At 36.2% G+C, this 14,573-nt stretch overlaps 3 protein-coding genes across 6 annotated transcripts; all 3 read left to right on the top strand.

The window, feature by feature from the left end:
• The first annotated feature begins 34 nt into the window (after positions 1-34).
• LOC108195998 (cysteine-rich receptor-like protein kinase 2) lies at positions 35-3,214 on the top strand. The gene is made up of 8 exons (XM_017363047.2): positions 35-532; positions 641-1,047; positions 1,237-1,356; positions 1,464-1,591; positions 1,790-2,000; positions 2,085-2,316; positions 2,411-2,561; positions 2,702-3,214. Exons 1-8 carry the CDS (start codon positions 78-80, stop codon positions 3,014-3,016), a joined length of 2,019 nt encoding a protein of 672 aa, XP_017218536.1. The 5' UTR covers positions 35-77; the 3' UTR covers positions 3,017-3,214.
• Positions 3,215-3,891: 677 nt separating this feature from the next.
• On the top strand, positions 3,892-9,124 carry LOC108204604 (FACT complex subunit SPT16). The gene is made up of 2 exons (XM_017374127.2): positions 3,892-4,032; positions 5,921-9,124. Exon 2 carries the CDS (start codon positions 5,947-5,949, stop codon positions 9,118-9,120), a length of 3,174 nt encoding a protein of 1,057 aa, XP_017229616.1. The 5' UTR covers positions 3,892-4,032; positions 5,921-5,946; the 3' UTR covers positions 9,121-9,124.
• A 1,985-nt stretch (positions 9,125-11,109) lies between these two features.
• LOC108204605 (ADP-ribosylation factor) lies at positions 11,110-14,573 on the top strand. Of its 4 annotated transcripts, none has more exons than XM_017374130.2 (7): positions 11,110-11,245; positions 12,104-12,263; positions 12,376-12,446; positions 13,279-13,398; positions 13,940-14,058; positions 14,147-14,228; positions 14,309-14,573. In XM_017374130.2, exons 2-7 carry the CDS (start codon positions 12,116-12,118, stop codon positions 14,312-14,314), a joined length of 546 nt encoding a protein of 181 aa, XP_017229619.1. In that variant the 5' UTR covers positions 11,110-11,245; positions 12,104-12,115; the 3' UTR covers positions 14,315-14,573. The 4 variants fall into 4 exon arrangements, with proteins under 4 accessions (XP_017229619.1, XP_017229617.1, XP_063950873.1 ...); XM_064094803.1 differs by having other exon boundaries at positions 11,162-11,245; positions 12,066-12,263; XM_017374128.2 differs by lacking the exon at positions 14,309-14,573 and having other exon boundaries at positions 14,147-14,237.

Consider the following 14,573-nt stretch of genomic DNA (forward strand, 5'->3'; position numbering starts at 1 on the left):
TTAGTGACAGAAGAAAATTCGAACATTGACCATTTTACAATATTATTATGAATATCATCACTTAAAAACTCCACCAAATGAAAGACAATGTCAAAGCTATAATCCACAGCTTCATACAAATTAGTTGCTTCATCGATCAATCCCAAGCAAGAATGAGATTGCGGATTAAACGCAGAGTCATGCAGGTCCTGATGATCAGTCTTGTGTTTATGTTAACCTTAAGAGGAGTTGTGACAGATCCTCAGACCAAGCTGCTAAACCAAGAATGCAGCCAGTTCAAAACTCCCGACACTCTGTCGAATTTCAACAGCAATTTTAACAAAACATTTGGCGACATCAGGAGCCAGCTGCGGTCTAGTGACGTGCACTTTGCTACGTCGTTTAGTTTAGATGTGTTTGGGATGGCGCAGTGCAGGAACTATCTGTCTACTGCAGACTGTGTGGCTTGTGTCGATGCTGGTGTGAGTCAGATGGCGCGGAGCTGCCCTGCCTATGATGGTGCTCATGTCGTTTTTGAAGGCTGCTTCCTCAGGTAATAGTTTAATTTTTGTTTGTTTTTTCGTTTCCAAGAAGACCATCTTGTGAGGCCTTGAGAAGATTTCTTGATTCTAAAATTTAATTTTTTCTCTGTTTACTCAAGGTATGAGGCGCACAACTTCTTTAATGAGCTTACATTTCAAGACAATTCCGGGGTGTGTAGCATTAACCGGAGTGTATCCCAGGCGGCTGCTTTTAATCAAGTGGTGGAAGGGCTGCTACCTGATCTTGTAGCTGCCACACCAAAGATGAATAAGGCCTTTGCCGCGACTACAAGGCAAGTGTTTGATGTTGGGGCAACAGCAACAGTTTATGCTGTGGCTCAATGTATTGAAACTATCAGCAAGAGTGATTGCCAGAGTTGCTTGACAATTGCCTATAATAACATACAGAATTGCCCTCCAGAAGCGGATGGTAGTGCCATCAATATGCGGTGTTTTATGAGATACTCCAACACCTCCTTTTTTCCTGACAACCAGATAACTAACATCGCGCCATATCTAAAAGGAGGTGATTTACTGATTTGTACTTTCCGCCTTGGTATCCTTGTATCGTTTGGTTCAGATCATGGTCAATTGTTACATAACAATACTAGGATATCGATGAATTCAGACAAAAAGAGTTTAGACTCTAGCGTTACTCAAGTAATTTCTTCTGTTTTTTTGCTCTTGGAACTTCACATTTGTTTTGAATATATAGGAGGTTCGAGTATGAAGACAGGCATCATTGGAGCTGTAGTTGGAGGGTTGAGCTGTCTTTTGCTCATACTTTCGTTCTTTTTATGGAAGAGATTAAGAATGTCTAAAGAGGCTGGAAGAGGTAAGCAAGATGAATTAAAACAATACTTATTCAAGTTATTTTCTATTAAAAATCAACTTATCTAATTATTTTGATATTCTTCTAATCTTTGTTTATCTATCTTGCAGGTGATATATCAGGCATAAACGGTCTGCAAGGGCCACAAATATACAGCTACAGAGATCTGAAAGCCGCGACAAAAGATTTTAGTCTAGAATACAAAGTAGGAGAAGGAGGTTTCGGAGATGTATACAAGGTAACTCCTATTTTACTCATACTACTCATTTCTCAATGGTTCCCAATCCCAGTGTTCTTAAAAGTTTTCGGTTTCTTGATCAAAAGCCAGGGTTCCAGTGTTCTGCATAAGTGATGTTTAGAAAGTTTCGAAATCCATCTTCTAATTGTGGCATTTGGCCTTGCATATTTGTTTTTGTTTGGCTCTGTACAAGAACAGGGCATTATAAAGAATGGGGATATAGTTGCAGTAAAGAAACTGGCTATAATTTCAGCCCGAATAAATACTGAATTCGAGAGTGAAGTTCGGCTTATAAGTAATGTTCATCATCGAAACATCATCCGTCTGCTAGGCTGCAGTGCCAAAGGCCCTGAGAAACTTCTTGTCTACGAATACATGGAGAACGGAAGCCTTGATACGTTCTTATATGGTAAGATGACCTTAATCTTTCTACTGACATAGTTTCGTATGAACCTACTATATACTAATGCCTTATAAATTTTGTCGTTGGTAGGGGACAAACGTGGGACTCTCACTTGGAAACAAAGGGCCGACATTATTTTGGGCACGGCCAGGGGCCTCACCTATATACATGAACAATTTCATGTCTGCATCATCCATCGAGATATAAAATCTAGCAACATTCTGCTTGATGATGATTTTCAACCGAAAATTGCTGATTTCGGGCTGGCAAGACTTCTGCCTAATGACCAAACTCACCTCAGCACTAGGTTTGCAGGGACCTTGTAAGTCATACTAATAAAAACTTCACTAATTTTTCGATCACAGAGATATCTGTACCAATATCATAGATTTTAAAGATTTACTTGAACACGCCAGGGGATACATTGCACCAGAGTATGCAATTCATGGACACTTGTCTGAGAAAGTCGATACCTATGCCTACGGAGTTATGGTGCTTGAAATCATAAGCGGCCAGAGATGCAGTGATATGACAAATGAGCCTGGCAAAGAATCTCTTCTTCAATACGTAAGTTAACATTGTTGAAGAGTATCATATCATGCTATCAGAGCTCGGTTTTGGAAGGGACTCGGGTTCGAGTTTCTATAGCCCATTTTTTTTAATTTAAATATTTAGGGCCTTCCTCTGATATCTTAAGCGTAAAACAGGCATGGAAGTTGTACGAGAACGACATGCATTCGGAGCTGATAGACGAGACGTTAGATCCAAGTGAATATGAAGTGGAAAATGTAAAGAAGATAATTGAAATCGCCTTGAAGTGCACACAGTCACCAGTTTCGATTAGGCCAACGATGTCTGAAGTGGTGGTGCTGCTTGTAAAGGAAGGATCAGTGGAACAAAAGGCGCCAAGCAAACCAAGCTTGGTCCAGTTGGATCAGAATGTCATTGCTGGTGTTTCAGCATCTACTGAACCATCAGTCTCCGGTGCCTCGCTTACTTTCACCGACTTTAAAGGTCGTTAGCAGATTTTAGTGTCATTGAAATATCCGAAAACGCGCTTAAGTTATCTTATAAACAAAAAATGTACGGATTTTTCATCTTGAAAGTGATTTACAGATCGGTATCAAATGCCTCCCTGTTAAAAAGGTGTATAACTAGATGTGTCAATTGTGTTGTATTTTCAGGATTTTGTGTAGGGTGAAATTCATATCTAATTTTTCGAATTTGTGTACCTAATTTCGAACTCATACCTGTTTCAAAACATGTCGTATAGTTTTCGTGTAAAATTTAATTAAATTAAAAATACAATTTTTATGTATTATATAGTGAAATATATATTAAATGTTTATATTTGTATATAATTATGTATAAATTTGTATATGTATTTACATTATCCATATAAATAAATAAATATATATATATAAATATATTTCATGAACATGTATTTTATATAAAATATACCTTCGTGTATATAAAATAATCTCCGAAGTAGATATTAAATTTAACATGTATTTTGCTTTTCGTATATTGGATATTAAAAATCTAATTCAAATTTTCATATTATATTTTAGTGTCGTGTATCATTACCTGTATTACAACAAACATCCATCGATAGTCGATACCTCCATTTTATAGTAAAAATAATATTATTTCGTATGATCAACATTTTGGAGTCGACACAATTTTCGTGATGTAACATGATGTATAACAGTACTACAGTAGTGTGCACATTGTGCGGTCCAGTTGAAATTGTTTCGAGTCTTTGACCCATAAAAACAAAAATAAAAGTATATAAAGAAATAAGACTTTCCCGCCAAATTGATGTGAGCGACACTGCCGCCATTTTATCAATAAAGATCACAGAGAGGAAACAAACAATACAAAACGACGCTGTTCCCCTCTAAATCCACCTCAAACGACACTCTACATAATTGCCACCACTTTTATTAATCCCAAATGTATGTATATGTGTATCTATTTCTAGGGCTTTGAAGGCCAAAAGCTTCCACGGGACGATCGCTTCACAAACCCTAATCTCGTAAGTTGTTTTTTCTCACTTATTCACTCATTTATCTTGGTTTAATCAGTGTTTTTTTGTACCCATGTGGTTAAAATTAGGGTTTACGATTAGCAGCATGTTTGATTGAGTTGGTATAAAATTGAATTGTGGGTGTGGTTTTTTAGTGATTTGCTGTAATTGGTACTTGTCGAATATCGTATATTTTATACATTTGTGGAATTTAGATAGTTTAATTCTTGTAGTCGGATGATTGTGGGTGCTGATGATGAACATATAATGACCCGAGGCCACAACTAGATGAAAATATGAAGGCATTTAAACTCACTTATCGTGTTGATGTGAGATGTCACAATAAATGTGTGGAGCATCGCGGTGAACATTTTACCACTATACTCCGCTTTTGTACAAGTGGAAAGTCGAAGACCGTCACTGAGACAAACTGTTTGTGTTGGCCTTATAATTTGTTGGCTCATTAATCATCATATTGTCTGTTTTTGTCTTTCTAATAATAAAGAACTGGATACGCTCATAAATGTATTTAACTGTTACTTAATAATACTCCCTCTGTCCCTCTGAAATGTATACGTATGGATTGGACACGGAGACTAAGAAAAGTGTATAAAGTAATGAAAAGTATGAAGAAAGAGAAAGAAAAGTGGGTAAAATGGTGGGACCCGTCAATATATAATTGTTAGATTTGGAAAAGTAGTTGAAAGTAGTGGGTGAGTGGGGTTTTTATATTATAAAAATTTACTATTTTGGGAAAATTTTGAAATGTATAGAATTAAGTGGGACATCCAAAAAAGGAAAGTGTATAGAATTAAATGGGACGGAGGGAGTAAATTAATAATGCGATCCTTGCTTACTAAATGAAGGATCCGAATATACTTAAATGCCTATTTTTTATCTGTCAACTTGTTTTTCAGCGGTTTGGATCCCTTAATTGGTTCTAGATTTCACAATTGCAATATTTCATAATTAGTCTCGTCCAGGTTTTGCCTTTTTTATATCCAAGAAATTAACTGACTGACCACTGACCAGTGTTGGTTATTTTCTTGTTTAGGTGGTTAATTGCTATATATAGTTTAAAATAAATGCCCTATGGTACTTTTGTTCATAGACTATGAAAGTAATAATATACTTTCAAAATTTTACTTTTAAAATCAATTGTTTTGTGAGTGAGGCTGAAGTTTTTTTAAATTTTGACTATGATAATACATCTATACAGTTTGTGTATGACCAATTTTTCACTTTGTGAGCTGTTTTGGTTAGTTGGTGGTGGTTAAATGTATCAAGTTTTTCATGTTTCTTTTTAGTATACGAAGTTTGACATATTCCTGGCGTCTAGTAAAGTTTGAGCTATTCCTATTAACTGTAGGCAGTCTAAAAGTTATTTTTTTTTCTTTTTTGAATTTTGGCTGAGAATTCATGTTGATAACCAACATTGCACTTTGAGTTGTTTTATGTTAGTCGGTGGTGGTGAAAGATTTGATGTTATTTTTGATTTTACCATATGAAATTTAATACATTCTTTCAACTAAGAAAGTTCGAGTTATCCCTAATTACTGGAAGAAGATTTGATAGTATGTGATATTTTTCAGTGGATATATTTTAGTTGATAGTTTACCTGTATAACTGTATTGAAAGCATAAGACTCTGTTAATAGCCTTCTGGTATGATAATTTATGAGAAAGGCAGAATAAATAAGATGAATATTAGAAAATCACTGGTACAGTAATCTCCACCATGATTTATTTTTTTATTGACTCCCTTCTGCCTAATTTCCCCTATTTCCCTCCCAACAGATACTTGCTCCTAGATTTTTTCTCCCTTTGGGTTCACTGTTTTTGAGGAGAAGAATGTTATAACAAACTGATTATTATTTGTTTTGTCTCGTTGTTTACAGGTGATCTATATTATACATAGACTAAAATGGTTGAACAGAAAAATAGCAATGTTGCTTCAGGTACTTATACTATCAATGCAGATAATTTCAAAACTCGGTTGAAGATATTGTATTCTCACTGGACTGAAAACTGTAATGATCTGTGGGGTTCTTCTGAAGTTATTACGATAGCAACTCCTCCACCATCAGAAGACCTACGTTATCTAAAATCATCAGCCCTAAATATCTGGTTGGTTGGGTATGAGTTCCCAGATACCATTATGGTTTTCATGAAAAAGCAGATTCATTTTTTGTGTAGTTTGAAGAAGGCTTCTATACTTGGAGGTTTAAAAGGACCGGCTAGGGAGGCTCTTGATATTGAAATTGTAATACACGTGAAGACCAAAAATGATGATGGATCTGCATTAATGGATGCTGTAGTCCGTGCAGTACGTGCTCAGTCGGAAGTGGATACCCCGGTTGTTGGACATATATCAAGAGAGACTCCTGAGGGGAGTCTTTTGGAGAAGTGGGCTAAGAAACTAAATAATGAAAACTTCGTCCTTGCTGACATATCAAATGGTTTTTCTGACCTATTTGCTGTGAAGGACAGTGATGAGATTACAAATGTGAAGAAATCTGCTTATTGGACTTCATCAGTGATGAAGCTTTTTGTGGTCCCAAAGATGGAGAAAATCATTGACGAGGAGAAAAAAGTTTCTCACTCTTCATTAATGGACGAGACAGAGAAGGTGATTGCTGAACCTGCAAAGATCAAGGTGAAGCTAAAGGCTGAAAATGTTGATATCTGCTACCCACCAATTTTTCAGAGTGGTGGAGAATTTGATCTAAAACCAAGTGCATCAAGCAATGACCAGAGCCTCTACTACGATTCTACTAGTGTTATATTGTGCGCAATTGGGACTCGTTACAGCAGCTACTGCTCTAATGTTGCACGCACTTTCCTTATAGATGCTAATGCAATACAGACAAAGGCTTACGAAGTCCTCCTAAGAGCCCAAGAAGCAGCAATTAGTGTTTTGAGGCCCGGTAACAAAGCTAGTGCTGCCTACCAAGCAGCTCTTTCTGTAGTTCAGAAAAATACTCCAGAACTGGTTGCAAACTTGACCAAATCAGCTGGAACAGGAATTGGCCTTGAATTCCGTGAGTCAGGACTTGCTTTAAATGGAAAGAATGACAGGGTGCTTAAAATAGGCATGGTTTTTAATGTTTCACTTGGTTTCCAGAATTTGCTTACCAACACCAAAGATCCGAAGACCCAAAAAGTCTCCATGTTGCTTGCAGATACTGTTGTTATTGCTGAAAAAGGTCCAGAAGTAGTGACTTCTACAAGCAGCAAAGCTGTTAAGGATGTTGCATACACCTTCAAAGAGAGTGAAGAAGAAGATGAGGAGGAGCTGGGAGATATAGAAGCAACTGTTGGTGATCCAAATACTCTTAAGACGACACTCAGGTCGGTTAATCATGAAATGTCAAAGGAAGAGCTTAGAAGAAATCATCAAGCAGAACTTGCCCGCCAAAAGAATATTGAAACTGCTAGGAGGCTAACTGCTGCAGGCTCTGGTGCGGTGGATAATCGTGGTGGCATGAGATCCTCAGGTGACTTGGTTGCATATAAGAATGTAAATGATGTACCTCCTCCCAGAGGTTTACTAATTCAAATAGATCAAAGGAATGAAGCCATTCTATTGCCTATTTATGGTAGCATGGTTCCCTTTCATGTGGCTACTATAAAGAGTGTTAGCAGCCAGCAGGATACCAGTCGTAATTGCTATATCCGAATCATATTTAATGTACCTGGTACTCCTTTCAATCCATATGATCAGAACACCTTAAAGTTTCAAAACTTCATTTTTGTTAAGGAAGTGTCGTTCCGGTCAAGGGATCCAAGGCACAGTAGTGAGGTTGTGCAACAGATCAAAACCCTCCGTAAGCAGGTTGCTTCCCGAGAGTCAGAGAAAGCTGAGAGGGCAACTTTAGTTACTCAAGAAAAGCTCCAACTAGCAGGTTCAAAGTTCAAGCCAATTAGGTTGTCTGATCTATGGATCCGTCCAGTGTTTGGTGGTCGTGGAAGAAAGCTGACAGGTACATTAGAAGCACATGTAAATGGATTGCGATATTCAACTTCACGGCCTGATGAGCGTGTGGATGTTATGTATGCTAACATCAAGCATGCTTTCTTCCAGCCAGCTGAAAAAGAAATGATAACTCTTCTGCACTTCCATTTGCACAATCACATCATGGTGGGAAACAAGAAAACTAAGGATGTGCAATTCTACTGTGAAGTGATGGATGTGGTGCAGACAATTGGAGGTGGAAAGAGGTCGGCTTATGACCCTGACGAGATTGAGGAAGAACAACGAGAGAGGGCTCGTAAAAACAAAATTAACTCAGACTTTCAAAATTTTGTAAATCGTGTAAATGATTTATGGGGCCAACCTCAGCTTAAAGAGTTGGACTTGGAGTTTGATCAGCCACTAAGAGAGCTTGGCTTCCATGGGGTTCCATACAAATCCTCTTCCTTTGTGGTTCCGACATCAAGCTGCCTGGTCGAGCTTATAGAGATGCCTTTTGTCGTTATCTCTTTAAGTGAGATTGAAATTGTTAACCTGGAGAGAGTTGGGCTTGGTCAGAAAAACTTTGACATGGCAATTGTTTTCACTGACTTTAAGCGTGATGTTTTCCGGATCGATTCAATTCCTTCATCATCCCTGGATGGTATCAAAGAGTGGCTTGATACAACAGACATAAAGTACTATGAGAGCAGACTTAATATGAACTGGAAAACTATACTGAAAACAATCACCGATGACCCAGAAAAGTTCATTGAGGAGGGTGGATGGGAATTTTTGAATTTGGAGGCTAGCGATTCAGATTCTGAGAAATCTGTCGAGTCAGACCAAGGATATGAGCCATCTGATGTACAATCTGATTCGGAATCAGATGACGACGACGATGATGATAGTGCCTCTTTGGTGGATTCTGAGGAAGATGACGAAGAAGATTCTGAGGAAGGTGATGAAGAGGAGGAAGAAGGAAAAACATGGGAAGAGTTGGAAAAGGAAGCAACCACTGCAGATAGAGAACACGGAGCTGAATCGGACAGTGAAGAGGAGAGGAAAAGACGGAAATCAAAATCATATGGGAAGTCACGGGCACCTTCAGGTGGCAACTTCAGTAAGAGGCCGAGAATGAGGTGAACAGGTGAGTGATATCAGGTTCCCTTTTCTCAAAATCCTACAGAACTATTGACGTTAGTTCCAGATATAGCAGTTTGATTATTATTTTCTTGGAGTTCTTTCAAGAAACAGTAGTATAGATGCCTCGCTTTATAGTGACTAATTGACTATGCTCGAACTTTCTCTTTGAAACATGCAACGAATTGTATATATTAGGTTTTCATATTCACTGTTTAGGCAAGTTTTAAAATGAAAAAGAAAATGAGGGAGAGTTTATTTAATGTTTCTTTATTCTCAGAGAAATCTAGACACATGGCTGTAAGAATTATATATAAACTACAAATCTTCCATAGTTGCTGTACTGGCCTTTTTGTTCTGTTTAACACTCTTAGTGATCAAGTTCTGTATAGGAAATCTGAAATTATTTAAGTATAAAAAATGGAAAAAACGCTTTCACTCTCATAGTTTGACATCAATTGCTGTTGTAGTTTAAGTTATTGTAGACCTATGACATTCATTCAGTTACTTTTTACAGTGGTGTACATTATATCTAGATCGTTTCTTTGTTTAATTTTCTTATTGTGTGTCAAACCACAGTGTTATTCTTGCATCAACTCCCATACTCTTATACTAGTCTATTGATTGGGTATTGCTGCTATACTGGATTCATCTCTTAGTACATTAGGTACAAATTTGTACCTATGAATGTGAGGACAAGACTAAATAATAAACATGCTCGTCAGCAGCGAGTGTTAAAACTAATCAGAGTGATTGTTACACATTTATTCTATTGGGGAAGTTGCAGTGAGATTATTTCTCCATGAATACTTGTTTGAAGGTTGATTACTAGTTTAAATAATTTTCTTTCCTTACCACTTGCCTAGCTTCAAAACCATACTTGCACTATTGGAAAATAAGTAATTGATTATACAATGTGTTTTTTAAGATATGCTCTTCACTAATACAGACTTTTAAGTTATTTTTATCTCTCTATTTGCAGTATCAGATCATAAAAAATCTAGGGTTTACAAGATGGGCTTGAAGTGCTTGGAAGATGGAGGCTACCATAGTTAATTGGGAAATCATTATCTTTATGTAGAGCCTTTGGCTGTCTTGTGATCTGCACGAAGCTTAACTTAGTCCTTTCAACTTTTGTCTACGACACTTTTGCATTTCCCAGTTTGTCTGAACTGCTTTCCCAGTTTGTCTGAACTGTTTAGCGACATTAAGTAGATAGGTTTGTCAACTTTCTTTGTTATGGTTATGAATTATGATGGTTGGTTCACTGTTTCGGAGAAGTGAAGACATTGCTTCATTATATGATTGTCATAGTACTGCTGAGCACGTTTTGAAACCAGATTATCTGGCTTGACAGATGCTTGTTTAACGTCGATTCTGATAATACATGTTTATTGGTAATGCTAATGCCGATTCAGGGGTGAATCTGAGTCGAACATCAGAGAATTTCAGTACGATGTGATTCGACCCGACTCTGTAATTTATTGTGTGGATTAGGCTCAGATAAAATCTATCTCTTTCATTTTACACTCAAGTTCATGAATGAATACAAGTGCTCAATTTTCCAGATGATCCAGTGGAATTTTTTTTTTAGCTTTTTGAAACTATACATCTTAAAATAATGCACATAACTATAACTAATATATAAAATTAATTTGAATCCACGTGTTTACGTTGATTTAAATTTTACAGTTATGATTTGGATTTGATTTTGTACTTTTTGTTTTTTATTATCAAAATTTAAACATTTTATCATACTATATATATTATGAAGTTATTGAGTTAATATTTATAAATTATCCTTAAATTAGGCAGCAATATACTAAATCCAACTGTATATGTATAATAAATTTTATATAAATAGAAAGCCAAGTGAAATGAAATGTTCTAGTAAAAATGAGTAAATTTAAATAATAAATAATTTTGGACGTCTCAAAATTTATCAAAATTAAATTTCTGTAAAATATGTGAATTGAAAAATCATCCATTTATCGAATATTTTATATTTATTTATCAAGATTCGATTGTATGTATAAAGTATAAACGACTTCATTTTTCTTTCTAAAGAACGAGGAAAAGGGCAAGTGATCCTCCTGCATCTCTCTCTCTCAATCTCTCTCGATCTCTCGTGAGTTTTCCTGCCCCCTTTTGAATCTCAAGCTCTATGTATCGTATCTATTCCATTCTGAACCCATCGTTACATCTCTATCTCTTTCAGATCTATTCTTATTTTTGTGAATTACTCCATTTGTGCAATTGTTGATTTATATAGCTTAATTCTCTTGATTTTAGGGAGCCCTTTTTGTTTTTATATGCATATATTTAAGCTTCATTTAGTTATAGCCCTTTAGTTACCTGTTACATAGATGTGTATCTGTGTGTATGATTCTTCCTTTTTAGAGATCAATGACATTAGATTTGTGTAGAATTGGTGTAATTGGGTTTATTTTTTTGTGGGTAGTTGCATGATTTCGAAAGAAAGTGCCTTTTGTTTGGCTCAGGTTAATTGTGGTTTACTGACGTAAATTATGGAACATGTGATTGGTTTGATATGATGATTATTTAAATTCAAGGAATGTGATGTTAAATTTTTTCTGTTTGGGGTTTTCGAGGATCCTGGTTTCCCTTTTTTTTTTTTTTGATTGTTAGTTTGTGAGAATGTCGTTGCTTTGTCGTATGCTGGTAAATATGCGCACACTAAGGGTAGCAAGAGGGTCATGCTTAGATTTATTTTCTGTTTTTGAAATATTTCTTCTGTCGAATTGAGTTGCGTCACCTATGAAAGATGAAAGCTTGAAGGACTCATCATTAACTTTTAGCTGATGATATATTGTTACCCTTGTGAAAGTGACCAGCATTGTTTTATTAGTTCTAGGGTAAATATAGATTGACTTTGTCTCCTGCCCCTTACCTTTCTTGTTCTCTTACATTTGCATTTAATTAATTAGCTTGGGTACAAGGTTTGAATTCTACTACTGGCTGACAGATTTAAGGAAAAATGGGGTTGTCTTTCACCAAGCTGTTCAGTCGGTTGTTTGCAAAAAAGGAGATGCGTATACTTATGGTCGGTCTCGATGCTGCGGGTAAGACCACCATATTGTACAAGCTCAAATTGGGAGAGATTGTTACTACCATTCCAACAATTGGTATGATTTCTCTACTTACTGCCATCTGTTCAGTTGTGTCATATTGAAGAATACTACTGCTTATGTCATTTTTTCAAGTTGGGCAAATTAAACTCATTTCTGTATTGCACAGGGTTCAATGTGGAGACTGTGGAATACAAGAACATCAGCTTCACTGTCTGGGACGTTGGTGGTCAGGACAAGGTATGCAGTGTTTTGTTTTCAGAATAAATTTCGTGTGGAAAAGCCCATTTTGATGCATGCACTTATTGTGATATCTATTTTACCACCATATAAGCATATGTTGAGGAAATGATTACCAATTATATGTTTTCCTAGACTTAATACTTTTCAAAGGTATATTGTTACGGATGTACTACATTAACATAGTGTAATATAATTATATAATGCTCATTAAAGTAGCTGGAACAACTTCTATTAAGTTCTTAGGATATTCCAGGTCAAGTTTTGTGTTTGTCTGCTTATGCTAAAATTCTTTGTATGGTGTCAAACTGACTTAATACTTGTCAAAGGTATATTCTTACGGATTACATTAACATGGTGTAATATAATTATATAATGCACATTAAAGTAGCTGGAACAACTTCTATTAAGTTCTTAGGATATTCAAGGTCAAGTTTTGTGTTTGTCTACTTATGCTAAAATTTCTTTGTATGGTGTCAAACTGATTTCAATAATTGCCCACTAGAAGTAGGAGATAAACAGTTTCTATTTTCCCAATCATATTTATATATAACATTAAAGTTGACTGCATCATCACTAACGTTGACTACTGTTTAATATGCGGAGTATTCGTATGTAGACTTAGCACGTCCCTGAACTTGTTTCGTCTAAATGTATATATACTCGAATTTGCTTACCTATATTTTGTTTTTTTTTTTAATTTTAAAAGCCGTGCAATATGTAGTTTGGTAGTTCTCTGACCAATGGCCATGTTATACTATTCTACTAATATCAATTTATAATCTGCGTATGAGTGGTACACTTTTATGAAATTCTCATTTTGCTATTGCAGATTCGGCCCCTGTGGCGTCACTATTTCCAAAATACCCAAGGCCTCATCTTTGTCGTTGATAGCAATGACAGGGATCGTGTGGTTGAAGCGAGGGATGAGTTGCACAGGATGCTGAACGAGGTATTTGTACACTTCAAATTAGTTTTTTCTTTTATAATTTCCCCCCATTTTTTGAAATTGAATGGTAAGGGGTGATAGCCGCATTAGATTACTAAAACCCTTTGCAGAAGAGTAGGAAAGCCGATGTTGAATTTGCAGAACTGACAAATACATCTATATGATGACTTATAATCTAGATGTTATCCCTTACGTATGGTTTTGTACTCTCATGCAAACAGCAAGAAGCATGTGGAGCTACCAAAAAAATAATGTGAATAGCTAGTCCCCAATCTTAATAAGTACATCACATCATTAATTCATATATAACCCGATTAGGCATCAGTATTCAGCGCAGAGTTCATTATCAATTGTATGTAACCTGGTTAGGCAACGTCATTTGACGCACAGATAATTATCATTCATTATCAATTGATGAAAACTTTCTGCCATTTTTATTTCAATTGTATCTAACCTGGTTATGCATTAGGCAAGAGATCATTATCATTAATTATCAATGCTTTTTAATATCTTTTACAGTAACTATCTTACTTATTTTACATAGGATGAGCTGAGAGATGCAGTGCTGCTTGTTTTTGCTAACAAACAAGATCTACCCAATGCCATGAATGCCGCTGAGATAACTGATAAGCTTGGTCTTCACTCTCTCAGGCAGCGCCACTGGTATATCTCTCGCTCTTGACTAGTGTGTACATGTAATGCATGTTTGTGATATTTATACCAAATCAAATTGTCCTATTCAATGTTCTAGGTACATCCAGAGCACATGTGCAACATCTGGGGAAGGGCTGTACGAGGGCCTGGACTGGCTTTCCAACAATATTGCTAACAAGGTATATTGACTTCTATAGAACTATGTCAACTTTTTTTTTGAAGATTCCTGATTCATTGTCATGTCTTCACATTGTTGCAGGGTTGATGACATGATTTACCATGGCCTTTTGAGCTGGATCCAGAACGGAGATGCCCGTTTTTCTTTAGGACTATGTTATGTTCATCTTATTTTGTGTGATTGGCCTGTTTGGTGTTCAGTTTATTGTCTATAGCACTTATACTAGTTTTATCCTTTGGTGTGGTTAGGAGCTCTCTGCCTTTCAGTCACTGAGGTTCTTTGAACTAGTTGTATCAAGGTTATTATTTAGTAATGGAGTAAAAACTACCTGGCTTTTCGTATTTAA

The sequence above is a fragment of the Daucus carota genome, chromosome 1 (assembly GCF_001625215.2).
Source record: "Daucus carota subsp. sativus chromosome 1, DH1 v3.0, whole genome shotgun sequence".
Lineage (NCBI taxonomy): Eukaryota > Viridiplantae > Streptophyta > Magnoliopsida > Apiales > Apiaceae > Daucus > Daucus carota.